The sequence below is a fragment of the Castor canadensis genome, chromosome 1 (assembly GCF_047511655.1).
Source record: "Castor canadensis chromosome 1, mCasCan1.hap1v2, whole genome shotgun sequence".
In the NCBI taxonomy this organism is placed as follows: domain Eukaryota; kingdom Metazoa; phylum Chordata; class Mammalia; order Rodentia; family Castoridae; genus Castor; species Castor canadensis.
Genome location: NC_133386.1, coordinates 172,159,595 through 172,180,690, shown reverse-complemented (window position 1 = coordinate 172,180,690; position 21,096 = coordinate 172,159,595). Strand labels below are relative to the sequence as shown.

At 42.2% G+C, this 21,096-nt stretch overlaps 1 protein-coding gene across 3 annotated transcripts in view; it reads left to right on the top strand.

The window, feature by feature from the left end:
- Positions 1 to 21,096, top strand: part of Slc1a2 (solute carrier family 1 member 2) — a 144,924-nt gene that overhangs the window by 86,629 nt on the left and 37,199 nt on the right. For all 3 annotated transcript variants that reach the window (XM_074044485.1, XM_074044480.1, XM_074044491.1), the window contains 5 exons: positions 212 to 364; positions 2,834 to 3,084; positions 6,578 to 6,743; positions 11,029 to 11,155; positions 20,287 to 20,520. In XM_074044485.1, the coding sequence (XP_073900586.1) occupies positions 212 to 364; positions 2,834 to 3,084; positions 6,578 to 6,743; positions 11,029 to 11,155; positions 20,287 to 20,520 (931 nt within the window). The remainder of the gene's footprint in view (positions 1 to 211; positions 365 to 2,833; positions 3,085 to 6,577; positions 6,744 to 11,028; positions 11,156 to 20,286; positions 20,521 to 21,096) is intronic.

Genomic DNA, 21,096 nt, shown 5'->3' with positions numbered 1-21,096 from the left:
GGTGCTGCCTGTTAGAACAGGTAGAGTTACAAAAAGTTCTCTTGCTAGTCAACATTGGCTTCACTTACCTAATGTTATTTGATGTGTTATCATCTAGTGAGGGAGAAGGATGGGAAAGGTTGGTACCTGTGCTAAGTCCCTATAGCTGTTCACTTGTTTCAGGTAAAAACTAAATCCAGATCCACCCTCCCCCGTTTGCCCTTCTTCCTAGGTGTCATCCTGGGGGCAGTATGTGGAGGGCTTCTGAGATTGGCATCCCCCATCCACCCTGACGTGGTCATGCTGATAGCCTTCCCAGGGGACATACTTATGAGGATGCTGAAGATGCTCATCCTCCCTCTCATCATCTCCAGCTTGATCACAGGTAAGTCCACCACCTGGTGCTGGCTGCAGTGGGTCATGCCCTGCCCTGACTTGGGGCTGACTGAAGAATTTTACTTTGGTTGAGAGAGTGAATGTGACCTTCTGTGTCATTTCATTTCAAAGCTTTGGTTTTCCTATCTCTAAATGAGAACACTCAACCTTCAAAGAAATGCTTATCATGTGTTAGTCGACCTATCTTTCTCTGACAAGAAGAGATGAAAATAAAACACAGTCACATGTGAAAAGAGATGGTTTTAACTTCTTTATTTTTTGTGGTACTAGGGCTTTTTGAACTCAGGGTCTTGTGCTTTCTAGGCAAGTATCCTACCATGTGACACTCTGAGTCCTACACCTTCAGTCCTTTTACATTTTTGATTTGTTTTTTGGATAGGACCTTAAACCACCATCTTTTATCTCCACCTCCTAAGCAGATAGGACCACAGATGTGTACCACCTTACTCAGCTTGGTGGTTGAAATGGGTAACTTTTACCTGAGCTGGTCTGGAATGGTGGTGATCCCCCTTTCTCTGCCTCCCCAGTAGCTGGAATTACAAGTGAATGCTCCCATGCCTGCACTAATGATTTTCATTTTAATGTATACTTTTCTCAATTTTCTAAATTAAGATTTGTTCAGAATCTGATGAAAATAATAAATAAAAAAGTATACTGTCTTTATTATTTAGTTGGACAGAGAAGAAGGTGTGAATTACAAATGAATGAAATGTTAGCTATGAAACCCCTCAGAGGTTTTTTTCAGAACAAGAGCACCATTTATTTGTATGTGAGACCATACTTACTTATTTTTGGCTAAAAGAATTAGTGATTTTATTTGGGAGATTTTTTTTTTCCTTTCTACTGGCTCACATGGTAATTTCCTTCTTATCCGATAATATTTTCAAATAGGGTGTAAATTGGTGCTCGTGACTAGCTCTGAGCTAAGAATGAGAAGCTGGGCCTTGGTCCACACCAAGGTGCCAATGAGCAAGGTGACCTTAAGTAATTGCCACTCTGAACTGACCACCTCATGAACGAAGCAAGGCTGCAGTCACTCCCACAGATTCAGATGCTAAGCCAGGTTGCTCCCCAGTCTCACAGCTGCTGACCAGCTAGAGACTGGTTGACCAGTAGACCTGGTGACCAGGCAGACTGGGGCTCAGGACCAAGTGCCCAGGGGCTATCCGGGTCTCATCATTCAGCACTGACTGAATGAATCTGTGCTTTTACCTTAAATACTTCTCTCCAAACCAGAGAAAATGTTCTCTATGCCTGTCTAACAGATTGTATGTTAGGCCTTCCCACTAGTAGACCTGGCTTCCATTGTCCAGAATTAGACGTAGATTATAGCGAGAAATAGGTCACACGTGGGTCAGCTCAGTTCAGAGAAGTTCACATCAATGACTTCCTCCCCTGAGCCAGGAAGGGCAGATCCCCAGAACGGGGCTCAGTCTCCCTGTTTAGTAAAAGTAGGAACTGAAACCAGGAAGTAGACAAGGTGAAGATACAACTGGAGAAACCCCAGTGGAAGCTGGAGATTTTGTGACTGGCTCAGAGTTTCCTCTAACCTCCCTTGTACAGATGAAGCAGCACCACTGGCTGCTGCTTTGCACAAGGCTTCTCCCATCCCCACGTGGGCTGGGGACCTTATCTCCACTTTGGAGAGATGAGAGAGCCAAGCTGAATCCTTGCTCTGACTCTCCATTTCAGTTATTGGCTATGTATTCAAGAAGCATCTGGAGCTGGCTCTGGGTCTACCAGTTTTTAAAATTTTCCTAAGTAAAGATATTAAATACCAGCACCACCAATTCATAAAAGAAAAGAAACCTGCAGACCTTGAATGTGGAAAAGATGTAATTTCAAAATTAAAGACAGAATCTCTTTATCTTTTCTTTTTGGTGGTACTGGAGTTTAAACTTAGGGCCTCATACTTGCTTGGAAGGCAGTGCACCTCTTGAGCCACGCCCGCAGATAGCCCATTTCGCTTTACTTGTTTTTGAATAGGGTTTCACTTTTATGCCCAGATCAACCTGGTCAGCGATCCTTGTGTGGCTGGGATGACGGGTATGTGCCATCACAGCCGCTTATTAGCTGAAATGGGGTCATGATAACTTTTTGCCTATGTTGGCCTCAAACCAAGATCCTCCTGACCTCCACCTCTGAGTAGCTGGGATTGCAGGAGTGAGCCACCATGGTCATCTTCTTCAACTTTATTTTTAACACATTATCACAGACTGGCAAACATGCTGGGACCCAAAGTTTGCCAACTGAGAACTGAGAGTTTGCCAACTCTCCCCAGTACTCAAGAATCTCAAAACTAACCTAGAAAATAGAATTATCACTCATCAAAAATTTAGTAGTAGGAGGACTAATTAGCCGTTAATACAATTGGTTAATAGGAAGCTAAGGGTTACAGATATGTAGAGATGTGTCATGAGCAGAGCAATGAGTATCCTTTGGATTTCTTTTCACCCAGGGCTGTCAGGCCTGGATGCTAAAGCCAGTGGTCGCTTGGGCACACGAGCCATGGTGTATTACATGTCCACAACCATCATCGCCGCTGTGCTGGGCGTCATCCTGGTCCTGGCCATCCACCCCGGCAACCCCAAACTCAAGAAGCAGCTGGGGCCTGGGAAGAAGAACGATGAAGTTTCCAGCCTAGATGCCTTCCTGGATCTCATTCGAAATCTCTTCCCAGAAAACCTGGTCCAGGCCTGTTTCCAACAGGTAACCAGTGCTTTCTTCTCTCCCATCTTCTAAGTCACCAAGGTGATAACTTAAGGACTGTTTCAGCCCTGAGTGGCAGTTTCCCTCCCTCCCTCCCTCCCTTCATCCCTCTTTCCCTCTCTTTTCCTCCCTCTCTCCCTTCCTCCCTCCTTCCTTCCCTTCCTTCCTCCCTCCCTTCCTCCCTTCCTCCCTCCCTTCATCCCTCTTTCCCTCTCTCTTTTCCTCCCTCCCTCCCTTCTACCCTCCTTCCTTCCCTTCCTTCCTTCCTCCCTCCTTTCCTTCCTCCCTTCCTCCCTTCCTTCCTCCCTCCCTCTCTCCCTCCCTTCCTCCTTCCTTCCCTTCCTTCCTTCCTCCCTCCTTTCCTTCCTCCCTCCTTTCCTCTCTCTCTTCCTCCCTTCCTTCCTCTCTTCTTTCCTCCCTTCTCTTCCCTTTCCTTCCTTTCTGCCTACCTGCCTTCACCCCTCCTTCCCTCCCTCACTTCCTCCCTTCCTTCCTTTCTTTTGGCAGTATAGGGATTTGAACTCAAGGTCTCATGCTTGCTAGGCAGGTGCTACCTGGTCTGGTCAGTCTGGATTGTGATACTCCTATTTGTGCTTCTGTGTAGCTGGGATGACAGGTGTATGCCACCATACCCAGTCATTGGTTGAGGTGGGATCATGCAAACTTTTTTGACTGGGCTGGCCTCAGTCCATGATCTTCCTGATCTCAGCTTCCCAAATAGCTAGGATTACAGGCTTGACCCACCATGCCTGGCTAGCAATTTTTTAAAATATTTAATTATCTGTGTCTGGACCCCGGGGTTATATGAGGTGGTCTTGGGCAAACTCTTAGGATTGAAATTATGTGGGATTTTTTCATAAACTTTTCTTTCTTCCCTGCTTACTTAGTATCTTTTTGTTCTGTGATCCTCATTTTCTTTTTCCTTTTATCTCTTCCTTTCCCTTTGTTCCTGTCTTTCAGTCATCCATAGGCATATTTTTGCCAGTATTGCTTGCAACCCTTTGAAGTACCCAGTGGTTCTCAATCCTAGCAGTATAGCCAAACCACATGTGGTGCTTTCTTTAAAATATATATATATATATATAACTATCCTATGGAATCAGAATCTCTAATCCATCTCCAAGATTGAACAGCAACTTGGGTATTTTTTAAATTGTGGAAACAATACATGTGGACCATGAAACATTTAAGCAGTATAGAAGCATATAAGTGACATTAGCTTCTCTTCTCTCTCTGTAGACACTCATCCTGAGAATTCTGTTTCCTCTCATATAATTTCTTTGCCCCGTATGCACATGTGCATGACCTTTGAAAAGATTCAACCTAAGTGATACTAAATCCCACACACCCTGTCCTCTGCTTTTTCATTTAATAGGGCTATTTTTTCTTTTTCATGATTGTATATTTCCAAGGGATAAATTCCTAGAAGTGAAAATATCCTGACTCTCAATTTGTTGGGTATTGCAAAATGGCACTACAAAAGTTGGTTGTAGTGTGTATTCCTACCAACACATGCATGCATATGTACTTTTAAAAACTAATGACTTTTAAAAATGGGTAATTCTTTTGAGTAGAGTCATTGAGCCACCTCTCTAGGTTCCACTACTGGCCTGTTTTTGTCCCCAAGGCCAGCCGAGGTTAGAGCATGCCTCCCCATTCTCACTAGCTCTAGGAAGGTCCTAAGCTGGTGTTGATGAGCCTCCTTTTGACATTTCTAGGAAAACTCAGAAGAATGAATTTAGGAGAAAGTCAGCTTGGAAGAAAAGTCTGTGTTCTCAGCTGCTTCTAAACCATAGTTCTCAACCCCTCCTGAGCCCAGATTACCCTGCGTTGGGCTATGTTCTCCGATTTTAAATGCCATTTTACAAAGAAATGATGAATATTTGAGGTGATGGATGTATACACGTATATACATATGTCAAAACATCACATTTTCCCATCAATACGTACAACTATTATGTCAATGATAACCAAAATAAAACCCAGTGCTAGAGACCACACAGGAGCTTTCTTTCTTAAGAAGTCAGCGATTTGTATGTGTTCGCTCAGCTGGCTCTCTGCTTACCACAAGATGCCATAGGGAATAAGAGGTGAGGGACCATCTTCATTGGAGCTTATGTGCATTCAAGGGTAGGAAGCCAGCCCCAAACAGACATTAGGTGAGCGTGCAGGAGACTTAGACATGACGATGGGTATGCTGAGGCTCGGGAAGGATGATAGGCTGAGTAGTAACCTGGGGAGATGTTTGTGCAAAAAAATAAATAGGGGATCAGAATGAGCTGAGTCTGAGAAGAAGTTGGGGCAGTCTTCTGGGCAAAGGCACAAACTGGCATGTGTTCAGACAAGAAAAGGGAGCCAGGTGTAAGGCCTTTGTATGGGAAGAGAGCATAGTGAGTGTAGGAAGGCAAAACACAGCTCAGGCAGTTCCTGGCAAGCCAAGGTCAGATTTGAATTTTATTCTAAGAGAGTTTGAGTCAGGGAGATGACTGGTTTTCTATTTTTTTTTTTGATCAATGTGGCAGTTAGGGTATTAATAGCCCAGCTGCAGGGCACTCAGTCTGCACAGTTTAACATACAGCATGGGTGGTGGAAAGAACTCAATGATAATCAGGCTATCTGAGTTGATGTCCCAGCTCTGCTAATAACCATGACATCCAGAAAGTCACTTGACTTCTCCGTGTATCCTCTTCCATCTCTATTCAGGGTTCAGCCATCTGCCACTTGTATGAGCCAGCACTGATATTCTAAGATTCAGCATGAGTTCTATTTTAATGCCCTTGGAGGTGGAGGTTTTTCAGGCTCGGATGTGAGTTTTCACAGGAGTCTGTATGCAGGGTGCCCAGCACCTTTAAAAATAGGATCACTGTCATGAATGTCGAGGAATACTGTCAAAGATGCTTGGGGAACATCCGGCAAGGGCTGCTTGCCGGATGGGTGGGTATTTTCCCATCTTACATTTGGATCCAAAATACAAGCACACATTCCTGCTATGGTGGCTGCTGGCAGCTGTTACCCCTGGTGCCCAGATGGAGATTCCCAGCAGAGCCAGGCTCCTGTGGGAGTCCAGGCTAATGGTTGGCTTCTGATGGGTCTGTTGGACAGGAAGGGAAAACCATCTAGCTCGATCTCACAGTTTTGGAGGACATCTGAGTTTGGTGCTTGACATTTTCCCTGAGGTATTATGGGAATGAAAGAAAAAGATATCCATCCCCAGTTTTAAGCTTGTCAATCATTGTTGGACCACACTGCTTATAGTACAGCACAGGTTAATTTTATAAATTCTGTAATTATCTTATGACTAGGATAATAATACCCCACTGTGTATGTAGTGAGATGTCACTCTGTTATACATTCCCCAGTTTTCATAACCTCATTTTGGCATTTCTTAATTGTACTTAATATATGGAGGACCTTAAAACATACAGCAGGCCAGGCTGGTGGTGGCCTTTTAGAGAAAACCTCATCTTTGTGCTTTTCTTCCTCAATCCCTCAGATTCAGACAGTGACAAAGAAAGTCCTGGTGGCCCCTCAGTCGGAGGAGGTCAATGCAACCAACACTGTCATCTCTCTGTTGAACGAGACTGCAACCGAGGCTCCTGAGGAAACTAAAATAGTTATCAAGAAGGGCCTGGAGTTCAAGGATGGGATGAATGTCTTAGGTAGGCAAACTTCTTGTTAGGGCTCATCATCCTGGGGGAAGCGCCTCTGTCCCTTGACTGAGGCCAGTCTTTCCTACAGATCAGCTGGCTTCTCTCAGCACCTCAGCCTCCCTCACTCCCTTATCAGAAAGCCAGTAACTCTGCTGTCCCCTAGGGGGAGCAGGAGACTCTCTCTAGGGAGAGACTTCAGGGTTACTGGGACTGAGAGCTGAGGGAAGATGGAAGAGGAAGGTGAGAGGGTGAAAACCAGAGGTTGGGTATGGGAAAACAGGAGGGGACTGACATCCATTGGGAACATTCTTTGACTGTCTACATGTCAAGTAAGCTTGGCATCTTATTAAGTGAAACACAACCATTTCTTTCATTTCTTAAGCATTATTTTTTTAGCTGACCCTGTGTACCAGTATTGTGCCGGTTGTAAGCTCCCACAGTATTTCAACAAATGCAAAGCTACCAGTATTGGAAAGTGTTGGAGTAGGGGGCCAAAGAGGCTTTCTTGTTGAACTTTCTAGGATTTCAGTGAGTCCCTAACCCCAGTCTGGTGCCTTCTTGACATTCTATCCTAGATTTCTCTACAGACCTGGACACACCTGGGTTTGGAGCCTTTGAGGACTACCCACTGGTTGTCTGATGTTGGATAAGTTGCTCAACTTCTGAGCTTCAGTTGTAAAATGGAGATGGAATTGCATCTGATTTGTAGGCCTCTGTGAGGATTAAATGAGATGTGCATTTAGCACACAATAGTGCATGCCACGAGGTCTACTCAGATGAGCTGTGATCCTCGTTCAAGTGGGTGGAGAGCTGTGGAGCTCAATCAGAAAACACCCCACAGTGCAAGAGGGTTCTCTCATGTGATGGCTCCAGTTTTCTCAGTTCACTCCCTATTCACCCATTTTATTGAGGTTCATTCCCCTCCGTAACCCCCACCCACCACTAAAATGCCATCTCCAAGACAAGAAAGAAGGACATTTGTCCATAAGATGGGAGAAACTGGGAATCTGGATTTCTATGCAAGATCTTCCAAGCAAGATTTCTAAGGACTTGGGTGAGAGCTAGTCAGAAACAGGTGAGCTCAGTGGTCCTGTCCTTTGTAGTTTAAGAGATTAAATGCTCTTGTCTCTTTGGTTTGAATGCCAGAAAAAATACTGGGTGTCCAGTTAGATTTGAATTTGAGATAAACAATAAGTAATTATTAGTGTAAGTGTGTCCCAAACATTGCATGGATTACAGATACTAAAAGATGATTCATTTTATGTCTGAAATTCAGAATGTATTGGCATCCTATTTGTTTGGAACTAAATTCAGTGGCCCTGATCTTTACCCATCTGGATTGCAGAGAGAAAGAGGTAAACAGAGCAGGGTTGCCCAGTCACTCAGGGACAGAAAAGGTTTCTTTTTGTTTGGCATGGCAGGTTGGGTAACTGAGAGTAAGGGAAGAGATAAGCTAACTGGGTTGCCAGGTGATGGAGGATCAATAAACATTGTTGACAGGGAGTGGGGGTGGAAGGAAAGAGGAGAAAGTGGGAGGGCTCCTCTGACAAGGGGATTTTGCAAATACCCTCAGCTTCCACCCACAAACAGCACTTTTCTCCCACTGCCCAGCTATCCATGACCCTTTTGGGACCTTCTGGACTACCCCCCACCCCGTTCCCTTCTGTAGGTCATGATTGAAGACTCTATCCTCCTTGACAAAGTGCCCCCCACACTCTGGAGGAGGCTGAGGTTGTGAATAATTGGGGTCAAGGCATTGTAGTGAATCATTCAGATTCTCCTGGTTATTTCCAGAGTTGTGGTGGATTCTAGAAAGTCACATGACCTTTGGCTGTGCTGGGGAGTTTCAACACACTTGTCACTCTCTCAAGTGCAGTAACCAACTCTAAGAGGGCTTTGTTCAAGTGAAACACCCCAGTTCCAGTGAACAATTTCAATTAGGCAATGTTTACTGAGGGAACTGACAAGCTGAATATGGGTTTCCATCCAAGTGCAGTTCAAGGCTGTGTGAACCCAAGGGAAGTTAGACTGTTGAGAAGCTTTCACATTTACCAGTCATGTCTGAAAAAAGGTTCTTTCCATGATTTTCCAAAGGCAGAGATGGTGGCTTTTTTTATTTTGTTTTGTTTTGGAAAGTCCTGAGGATTAAGCACTGCAATAAATGAAGATATAAAGGACAAGTTTCTGTCCTTTAAAAAAACAATCCTCTAGGACCAATTTTAGGCATCACCCTAACCCAAGTCGCTTAAATGAACTCCAATTGCTCTTTTAAAAATCTGTCTGTACTGATACATATGGCCAGTGTCATGCGACCCTGAAAAAAGGTTTTCCTTCCAATTCTTTGGAACCTTGAGACACTGTGCATTTTCTTAACATTTCCAAATGGCGTTATCCAAGGAATACTAGCTATTTTTGCCAGATAATCACAGATTGATTACTTTCCACCCCAGACCCAGTGAAATGCTCTCCATGAACTTTAGAGAATAGCCTGAAATTGATTTCATACATTACTGCAGAGCCATCCATTCTGTCATGGACCTAATCTTCATTAAGCCCTTGTTTTCTGGGCCAGTAACTCACTTGGGAAGTCACTTGTCAAGTCTTCTGGCCAAGAGTAAAAACATTAGCAATCCTGAGTGTAAGGGCTGGATTCTTTTTGCCAAGAGAGAGAAGATCCTGCAAAGGGAAGTTAAACAATCTGGGTTGATATGTGCTTAGCGTAGGGTTTTAGTGACTAGGAAAAGATTAAAGTCAGAGGCTTAAAGAGAAAGAATTCCCCTCTAAAAGAAACAAATTATAATGCTATAATTTACTTAATACAGGTCAAAACTCCAGGAATAACTGGAAATAGAAACTAGATATAATAGAGAGGGATTGGAAATTAGGCCCGCCAAACTGAGACAGGGTATGTGTGGGGAAGAAGACAGAGGGAGAGGGGTAAGAAGACAGCCCATACTTCAGGATCAGAAAAAGCCAAGTGGACAAGCAAAGTCCTATAGCCAAGCATTGATTTATAGTCCATGTAAGTAGTCAGACTTGGGTCCCAAGAATTGAGACTGATGCACCAGCATTAAGGAACATGTGGTAACTGGGAATCAGAAATCCAGACAGCCCCAGGCAGTCTTGAGGGCATCAGTGAGCTACACGGTATGCTCCAGTCCCTGGATGGATTGAGGTGAGATACTAAGGGAAATGTGGAAACACCTAACTGACATGATGGAAAGGGAAACTCCTGGAGAGAAAAGCCAGGCTGAGTCTTGGGGAAGTCCAGGGAAGATTCCCAGGACCTCAGGCACAGGAGATGAAGTAAAAGCTAACACAGAAGTAAGAACCAAAGTTGGGTGTTGGACTTGGTCCAGGACCTAGTGTAACTTAATGCTGACACCAAGAGGATGGGAACAGAGCTCCTCAAATCCTTTCTGCCTTGGGTTAGCATTGACCCTGGAGGCTGGTGTGGGGCCTAGGATGTCAAGAGAAGTGAGAAGAGGATAGAGAGGCTAGAGGAACTTACAAAATTTAACAGTAGAATCTAGATTCTACCCTCTATGATCCTGAAAAATGCAAATAAGATAAAAAAGAAAGCATTCTAACCATTTTGACCATGAAAAGAATAATGACCCTTTTGAATACAATAGCAGGTTAAATTTTTTAAGAATGGATAAATTGGGGTTTTCCAACTGGTTTTAGAATTCTTGTCACTTTCCATTTGACTTTTCAACATTCTTCCTCCTTCTCATGTTAGATATGTAGCAATAGCAAAATAATTTTACATTTAGGGTTTTCTAAGACTAAAACATACAAACCATGCATTAACTCAGGAAAACACCAAAATAATCTAGACACAATCCTACACAGACTTTATAGACTAGTTGGTCTCTGTTGTTGCAATATTGGCTCCAAAGTTTGCATGGTATAATTCTTAGCTCCCAACAAGCCTTTCTTTGTTCATCTTCATGATAATCTTCATGATCTGCTCACACATGGTTTATAGGTGAGGAAGGAGAGAAGAGAGCACTTTTCAGTTTGGAATGAAAATGAATTCATTACTCCAAGGAACTAACATTTAAAAAGTTTAATGTGTTCATGTGGAAAATGTTAAAGAAAACCATAATTATCTAGAGGGAATATAATTTCCACATGAAATATAATGCTTTTGTCTTTTAATTCCTAATTCATTCATAGGGCCACTAGCAATTACAATGCTATTCTGTTTATTGGGGATGGTAAGAAAGAAGGGAAAAAGAAGCACATGCTTAGTAATTTGTCCTTCTGTGTGCTGTCATTCATCCAACAGGTCTGATCGGGTTTTTCATCGCTTTTGGCATTGCCATGGGGAAGATGGGCGAGCAGGCCAAGCTGATGGTGGAGTTCTTCAATATTTTGAATGAGATTGTAATGAAGTTAGTCATCATGATCATGTGGTAAGTGGGCTTCTTACTTCATCATGGTGGGATGAAGTACACCTTACATTCCTCAGGAGATTTCAGAACCTTCCCAGTGGGAAAGAGTGGGTGCGAGTTGATTAAATGACTTTTTAGAAAGATGCTGAGAAAGCCATGGAAATCTTTGAGCTTCTTCCAGATATGATGGCCATAGGGCCAAATCTTGTCCATCACCTACTTTGTATGTCCTGTGAATAGGTTTTATTGTTTTACACATGTTTTATTTAGGCTGCAGTAACAAAGTACCACAGGCTAGGTGACTTTTGCACAACAGAAATTTGTTTCTCACAGTTGTGGAATGCGGAAGGCTGAGATCAAGGTTGCCAGTATGGTTCTGTTCTGGTGAGGGCTGTCTTCTGGTTTGTAGATGACTAACTTCTTACTGTACCTTCAGCTGGTAGAAAAAAGAGCATGTGAACTCTCTGGGGTGTCCTTTAAGTCCAGCTACTATCGTAAAGTACCTTAGACTGGGTAATTATAAATAACAGAAATTTATTGTATACAGTTGTGGAGACTGGGAAGTCCAAGATCAAGGCATTAGCAGATGTGGTGTTAGTGAGGAGATTATGACTCTTTCTATGTGTCCTCACGTGGTGGAAGAAATAAATAGGTTCCTTATATATAAGAATACTAATCCCACTCTTGAAAACTCACTTTCCAGTGTCCCATCTCCCAATATGACTGCAGTGGACATTAAAGTTTCAACATATGAATTTGGGGAGAAGTTTCAGGGCTCCGTCTTTATAACCTAATCACCTCCAAAAGGCCCCACCTCCTCATTCATCACATTGGGGGACAGAATTTCAGCATATAACTTGGGGAGGAGATCACATATGTACGTTCAGTTCACTACAATGGTGAAAAAAGTCAAAAGATTAATAGTATTCTGTGGGATGTGAAAATATATGAAATTCACACTCAGTGCTCATAAAGTCTTACTAGAACAAACTATGCTCACTTGTTTTTTCATAATACTTGTGGCTGCTTTTTTGTTAACAACAGTGGCCTGAAATAGTTGTCACTGGGACTGCAGAGCCCCCAAACCCAAAGTAGTTCATCACATAAAAAAAAATCTGCTTTTCCCTACATTGGAAGAAAAAGAAATAATCTTGGAAAACCAACTGATAAGACTGAAGATGAACAATAAATGGAGACAATAAGATGAACCTAAGGTAACAAAGACGTGACATGACCCAGGAATTGTAGAAGAGCCACCACTCCAGTATTTTGATGTCCAAAAATAGTTTTTTTGACCTGGGTCACTCATGGTTCATACAGAAGAGAAAAGAACTAGTTGCTTGGTAATGCAAACAAAAATAAAGTTGTAGGGAATATTAGAACTTATAAGTGATCTTGGAAATCTGGTGTCACCCTCTGGCTTTACAGGAGAGAAAAGTGTGTTGCAGAGACACTAAATCTCCCTTCTTTTATAATCATAATCATTATTATAATGAAAGCTATTATTTACTGATTCCCTATAACCTGCTAAGAACCATGATAGAAGATTAATATCTATTAAATATAATCTCCAAAACCCTGAAAAAGAAAAGGAAACTGAGATGAGTTAAGTTGGCCTAGGATTATATAACCAGGGAGAAAAATTGGAGTTTATAAGATCCTTTGTCTATAAGTGGGTTGTTTTTCTTGTTTGAGTATTATCTGTACTTATATGCATTAATAATCAGTGGTTCTGAAGCCTAGGATAACTCAAGGTAGCGTGAATGTCTATTCCGTCAAGGATGAAGGCCACCTTCAGCAATCATAACCTTCTAGTGTCCAAAATCTGTCATAGCTTTAACAGAAGGCTTCGCACATGTTTGTTTCAGATCCCTGGGGTGATCCTGCTTGTCTGCTTTTCTTCAGATCCATCCCAGTCTTTTGAGAGCTTAAATAATAATAATACATAAAGCAGAAGAGGCCTCTTGCACAATAAGCATGCAGACCTGCCCTGGTTTTCTAGAATTTCTAGCAGAATGTACATCCATGCTCTAAGACACAATGTGTGTTTCTGAGTAGGATGATAATAACATGCATAACGTATGCAAACTCCTTCCTCCAAACACACCAGCATCCAGCATTGTTTCTACCAAGCCCTTATAGGAAAAGAATCTTCTGGGAAATCAGAATGAGTCAGTGGGATAAAGTGCAGCCTCCCTTCTCTGCAGGAATGGGGAAGAGGGTGTGGAGCAAGTGGTTTCCCATTCTTTAAAACCCAAACTCCTGCCCCAGGAGATGAGAGACAGGAATGAGTCCTAAGAGGTGACTCCTGACAGCTGTTTGGTTTCCCCATCTAGGTGATGGTCAGGAGGGTGTTACATGACATAAGACATGTTCCTTTCATTCTTTTGCTGCCTCATCAGCATCATCATTTGATAAGAATGTGTGTGAGAAGATTCTGGGTAAATGTCCAGCCACTCATTAGCTCCCCTCATCTGAAATGATCAGAGTTCTTTTCTACTCTTCTTTATGTAGTCATAAATATAATAATAATAGCTAAATATAACATTGAGAAGATAATAAAAATTGTAACTCAGTATTAAATCATAACTTCAAATTATAAAATTCTTGCTATGTATTTCAGCATTATTTCAATTATTGCAATGAAGTAACTCATTTATTATTAAGGAAAAAATGTTATTGTTAAATCGCAACTAAGATTCATGAAATTCTAGAGCTGGTCACAATGGCTCACAACCAATAATCCCAGCTACTTAGGAGGTGGAGATTGGGAGGATCGCAGTCCAAGGCCAGCCTGGGCAACAAGTTAGCAGAGACCCCATATCAATCAACAGCTAGGGTTGGTGGCTCACATTTGTCACCCCAGCTACACAGGGAGTATAACTAAGAGAAGAAAGAGCATGGTTCAGGTCAGCCCAGGCAAAAATGTAAGATCCTAGTCCCAAAATAACTAAAGTGGTAGAGTATCTGCCTAGCAGGCAAGAAGTCCTGAGTTCAACCCCCAGTACCATTAAAAAAAAACCTAACTTACCAAATTCTTTCTATATGCTTATTATTATTCCAGTTATTTTGCATTAGCTCACTTACTCACAATAATAGTACCTGACAAAAATAGGTACTGACCCTGGTGGTACGTGCTTGTCATCCCAGCTATTTGGGAAGCTTAAATAGGAGAACCAAGGTCCAAGCCAGCCTGGGCAGTTTTTTGAAAAAGAACTAAAGCAAAAAGGGTAGGGCAATGGCTCAAGTGGTAGCAAACACAAGACCCTGAGATCAAACCCCAGTACCCCACAAAAATGTAGTTTTTGTTAGCCCATTTGCCAAAGATGATAAAAGTAAACCTGGAAGTTGACTTGTTCAGTGGAGCTGTGTGGAAATGATGCCTAACTCAATTTCTTTCTGGGTTCAGATTTGATTAAATCCTTTTACAAGCTGTGTGACCTCAGGCAAATTAGATACATCTAAACACCAATATCCTAATCTGTAAAATTAATGTGATTGTAAAACCCACATCATAGAGTTGCTGTGAGAAGTAGGTGGGGCTGTAACCCCAGTCATGGAACATTTCCTACAGGTTAGAGACCTCCCTCAGCACTTTACAGGAATTGGTATCATGTGGTTATTTTGTTATCACCATTACTGTCATCAGTTCAATCTACATCCCTGTATCTCTGCAATAATTCTTTAAGAAGCCTGAAAAACTCTTCATTGTAGGTGTGAGTTTTCATATCCTCCTTTTTTTGCAAGTTACTTAAAACTTTTTTTTCCAAAATCTGAAAAACTTAAATAGAAAGAAAAACTTTTCTCTGTGTCCCAATATAAAGCAAGAGGTAAAATTTCTGTCTATCCTTCCATTCTTTCTACTAGTTAACCCTCCCATCATCTACTCTGCTAAAGCAAAAAAATTACCCAATGACAGTTGTTAAAGCAAGGAAGGAAGGCTTTCTTCAGGACCATCTTGAAAGGTATAGAGACCGTGCAATGGGATTTTGCAATGGGTAAGAGAGATTGGACTAAACTCCAAGTGCAGCTAGGCAACTGTTAATTTATAGCCAACGAGCAGGAGGGAAGGTCAGTGCAGAGAAAATTTCTAAGAGGTAACTTCGAGAGTGAGAGGGAGTCTAGCTAAGCCAACCTAACAGAATTCTTGTTGAAGATAGGCCAGATGATCAGACATCACCTGGGGGATGGTGGAGATGAGGAACCTGATCAGATATCAAGGTTGATCAGATATTGATTCTCAATAAACTCACTCAGCAGAGTTCTTTGCTAAAACTAGATTTTATAAGGAAGTGAAAAAATGGATCTAGATTTTGAGGAACTTGATTAAAGTTTAGTCAAGCAAAGTATCAAGTATCTTACTCAACCCATCCGTTCCTTCACTCAATAAATATTCTATTCTGTACAAATAATGATTTTAGTCACTGATGACATCATGATGACTAAGACAGAGGGTTCCTGTCCTTACATTCTAGTGAAAGGAGAAAGGGAAATTCAAAAAAGAGTCCACATAGTAATAAGTGCTACAAAGACAATGAAGTAGGGCCGTGGGATAGAAAATGAACAGATGTAAGGAGACAGGCAGAGCTGTTTGGAAAGGTGATGTGGTGAAGCCCTAGAGAAGAGGAGACTGTGAAATGAGGGGAGAGAGTAGTCCAGGGGGAAGAAATGCCAAGAGAAAAACTTTTGAGGATCAGAACAAAAGTCTGGAGTGGCCAAAGTGTGGATGGTTGGTGAGAGGGGGTGAAAGGCCAAGGAGGTGGAGAGGTGCAGGAGGCAGAGCTCCCAGAGCTCAGCAGGCCACCTGATGGATTGGGGTTTTATTTACTTGCAACAAGAAGTCCCTGGGGGTTAACAAGCCTGGAGGTGGTATGAACTGATTGCCACTCTAGCCTGATGAAAAGTTCTAATCTACTTGTAGTAACTTCCAACACCAATCACTCTTCAGGTAGCTAAAATACCTATCCCCATATGGATTGGGAAAAATAAAGGGTGGATTACTTCATGAGCCTGAATATAGTCTCTGCTCTTGGGATGTGTATTTATCTATTTATTGACAGTATCTTCCAATGCTGAGTTCTGCAATCCATCCCAAACTGGCACACTGGTGTTTCTGTTGGGACACGTGGGACAGACTCAGAGTGACTTTATGGCAGGACTAAGAAAGTCCTGTGGCTTACTTCCTCTCCAAGTGTCTGTCCTACCATTTGTCCCTGGCCTGAAAGTCTCAAATTAATCATATTATTGTGTTAAGACCCCAAAGGTCTTGAATAAATTGGAGCTAAAGTAAATGGTTTCCAAAGGCTAACCAAGTAATACCTGATTTCATCATTTACAGATGAGATTTTTTTTCTTTGAAATATTTATTTCCAAACACATCAGAATTACTTGGGGACATATTTAAAATATAAAAGTCCCAAAGCCAGCTCTAGGTGGGGAGCCCAGGGCATAACATTCGTTAACAGACAACCTGGGGAGTTCTGACACAGCTGGTTCATGAGCACAGAGACAGTGATTGAGTCCTGGGTGAGTTTGTGCAGTAGACAGCAGCCCGAGGAAGGGCACCTTGGTGGGACCCTTGGCTAACAAGGGCTGGGGTTCACAGTGGCTGGAGGCTGGAACAGATGATGCAGCTGTGTGAAGAAGACTTGGGCCAGCCAGTCCTGGATAGATAGTGGCCTTGAAAACAGTGCACAGAGCTGAGAATACGATGCACCTGGGGCAGCAGGGAAACCATTCCTTCCTCTTAGCTCGATGTCATGTCCTTCTAACTTATAAATGGGTCCAACAATTGCTGGGCATCACTTGGCTTCAGAACCCTTAGTGGAGGCTCCATCCTCATTGTGCACTTGGGGTTATGGCCTTGATTGTTTGCTGAATCTCAGAAGCTTTGAGTAGTGACCTTGGACCCTGGACATTTGCCCTTTCTTTTGCATGGAATCTCATTTTCAATAAGAGAATTCGTTGATATGGAAGCTAGGGCTTCTGAGTGGAGATTTATTACACTGTGGAATTGGAGATTGAACTCAGGGTCTTACACTTGCTAGGTAAGCACTTTGCCATGTGAACCTCTCCCCAGTCCTTTTGCTAAGGCTGGCCCTGAGCTCTGATCCTCCTACCTCTGCCTCCTGAATAGCTGGAATTATAAGCGTGTGCTACCATGCCCAGCCCTTGTTACTTGTTTTAAAAACAGGTGCAGGGCATGGAACAATATAGGGTAGGGGGCAAAGAGTAAAAACGAGTAATAGAGTGGGTTAGACTGATTAAAGCATAATATATTTACAGGTAAAATACCAAGGCAAAACCCCACTGAACAATGAACAGACACTTAAACAATGAAGGACAAGAATGTAAAACAGGTTATAATAAGGGGAGGGTAGTAAGGGAGGGGCGGGTAAATGAATAGGGTAAAGGAGGGTGAATATGATTGAGGTACTTTCTATACATGTGTGAATATGGAACACTGAAACCTGTCACTGTCATTTTAAGGAGAGAAGTGGGGGAAGAAGGAGGATAATGGAGGGGATGAACCAAACCAGGGTACAATATATGTATATAAAGAAATGTCACAATGAAACCCTCTGTTTAACTGTTATATACTAATAAAATATTTAAAAACAAAACAGGTACAGGGAAGTAATGGCCTTAAAAGTGGTCATAGAACAAAGACTTTATTTGTCCTGATTAATGCTTATGCTAGCCCTGGAGATCAAGACATTGGGTTAGGAGGGGAGCCTATATTCCATATTTCCTAACCTAACACTTCACTTTCTGGCCTTTGGTTAGCACTCGCCATTGACAGTGGTTGCTCATGCTTTTCCCAGTAAGCTGAGTGCTCCACAGGTAGACTCTTGCCTCTCTCCAGTCCATCTGGCTCTGGCTCAAATGCACACTCCAGGGGACTTTATAGCTGGTCTTCCTTGGCAAAGAGCCTTAAAAACATCTCTTTCCATTTTACAAATTGTTTGACCCACAAAAAAGGAAAATTTAATGACACCCAAAACAGCTCATATCTGTGTTTTTCTGGTCATCTTTAAAGGGCTATTGGTGCTTAGAAAATAATTAATCTCTTAGTTTATTAAGAGAAATGCTTTTTGGCTTTATGGGAAGGTGCATTCTGTACAATAATTTACAATCTCAGTAAGAAAATGCTGGCCCCTGGGACTACCCTGCTGATTTATGACATGTTGCCACTATGGCCACACTAGGGGAATGTAATATGGAGGGAATAACAAGGATTTAGTGGTGTGACAGGTTTGTTTCAGACTCCCTAACGTCAAGGGAAGCAGTCCTCAAACATGGCCAGCCCGAACCCCAGGGAAAAGACATGTAAGGCTCAGATCTGAAGCTCTACAGGGAAGAGAGCATCTATGCTAATGTCTTAACTCATTACTGTCAATCCAAATCAGTTCTTTCAGAACAAGGTTCCTTTTGAGCGAATATTTTGCTCATAAAAACATCTGCCATTGGATAGCCTATGCGATATTTTAGAAAGCCTCATTAGCTCAGACTTGCCTCATTAAGCATGGATGAGGACAGGATATGGGGTATATGTGTAAAAACAGAACCTATTAAGGATTCCTTAGTCAGGAATCAGAACAAATGGTACTGACAGGAATGTAGTAGGGAGCGTTAGCAGTAAACACTTATGCATGTTCAAAAGTTTCATCCTCACAGCAACCTGGTGAGGCTGGGATCAGCCTTACTAAGCCTTGATGTTTATTGCTGAAAAACGGGAACAAGCCACTTGTTCAGTTATGTGACTGAACAAGGTCACATAACTCCTAAGTGACTGGACAAGTTCCATGTTTTCTGTGGTTGTTTGGATGACCCTTGTCTACTGTTCATACTCTTCTTTAATCCAGGAAAGCACTCAGTCCAGGCCCATTTGCAAAAGTCAATTCTGTTTAGGTAATCTTCATTCTTTCTTGATCGCCCTACCCCTAAGGGGGCCCTATGTGTTTATAATTTTTATTATGGTGCCAACTTTCCCACAAATCTTTTCATTTCTGTCAGAAACTGTCACAAGCTAAATAAATCCATGTTCTAATGACAGCACATTGGATAACAAAACAAATAAACAAATAAACAAATAAACAAACAAGAATGTTACCAAGCATGCAAAGAATCAACTCAGGTGAGGGAGAAAATTTTGTTCCCAAGAGTGGGAACAAAATAGTTTCCAAGCTCTCAATAAAGAAGTGATAATATAGAAATATAAACTAAGTTTATATGGGCTAAATTGGTGTATGGCAAATTGTCTGCTTATCTACAAAGAGCAATGATTGCTCACTTAAAAAGAAGGGTTGGTTCGGCAGGGGAAATCCCTGAGTCCTGGAGTTTCACAAGCCTGAGGTTGTTCTCTTACTTTCTGGTTTCGTGGTTTGGGGTTGATTATTTAAATTTTCCAAACTACAATTTCATCATTTGCCAAATAAGAATAATACCTAAATTTTAGGATTGTGGTAAGAATTAAGTGAGGGTATGAGTGTATGCCTCTCACGATAGTGCTTGAAACACAATAAATGCTAGCCAACATTGCTGTAAAAGTAGGGAACAAATACTTTCAGACTTAGAAGACATAAAACCACATTTCTCTTAATGTACTCTTTGGCGCAGATGTTTTTCTTCTTTTGGCAGCCAGCCCCCTTCTCTTCCTGTCTCCCTCCCTCTCTGTCTCTCACTCTGATTCTCTATCTTCCAAGGTAAAACCAATGCAAATTTACAAACCTTAGTTTATAAATACCTGAGAAGCTCCAAAAGTTATTCTCAAATTTCTGGAAAGGAACTGAAGAACAGAGAAATCAAATAAGATTCCCAGAGACAACCTGTGTCTCTCAACTTTTACCTTGGTGGTCACGTGACAGATGGTAATGGAAAGTGAGTCCCATTTATTACTAAAACTCACTTCAGCAACACAGTTTTCCTTTGGACCTTTTGTCAGAGCATGCGTCACTAGATCCATAAACCAGACTTCAGTTAAGGCAGTTAGTCCAAAGTAAAAAAACAACTCATGACCCTTTCTCAGCAAAACCCTGTGTGCAGAAAAGGAAAGGGCTCTCTCTGGGTGCCATTCCTGGGAGGGTGCAGATTTAGCTCCTGAATCCTGTAATAATCTCTTCAACGCTGTTTTGTGCTTTTGTGTTTTTCAGGTACTCTCCCCTGGGTATCGCCTGCCTCATTTGTGGGAAGATCATTGCAATCAAGGACTTAGAAGTGGTTGCTAGGCAACTGGGGATGTACATGATAACAGTGATCGTGGGCCTCATCATCCACGGGGGCATATTTCTCCCCTTGATTTACTTTCTGGTGACCAGGAAAAACCCTTTCTCCTTTTTTGCTGGCATTTTCCAAGCTTGGATCACTGCCCTGGGTACTGCTTCCAGGTAGAGAAATCACTTTACTCCCTGCCCACTCTTTTGCCTTATTTGCCACTATATATCTAAGTATACATACATAGATATACTCCAAATGTATATATATATCTATCTGGAGACAAGGTCTCACCACTTGGCCCAGGCTGGCCTGGAACTCTCAATCTTCCTGCCTCGACCTCCCAAGTGGTACGTTGGCATGCACCATCATACCTAGATACTAAAATATTTTAATTAAAAAGGTGAACATTTTTCCAGGCACACCTGTAATTCCAGCTACTTGGAAGGTAGAGATCAGGAGGATCATAGTTTGAGACCAACTTGGGAGAAAAGATTAATGAGACCCCCCCATCTCAACCAGTAAGCTGGGTATCGTGGCCCTTACCTGTCATCCCAGATATGCAAGAGGTGGAAATAGGAGGATCCATGGTTCAGGCTGGCCTGGGCAAAAATTCAACTCCATTTGAAAAGAACTAAAGCAAACAGGGCTCGGGTGTGGCTCAAGTGATAGAATATCTGCCTCGCAATTGATCAAATCTCAGTACCAACAAAGGGAGAACAAAATAGATAAACACTTTGAATTTTTGG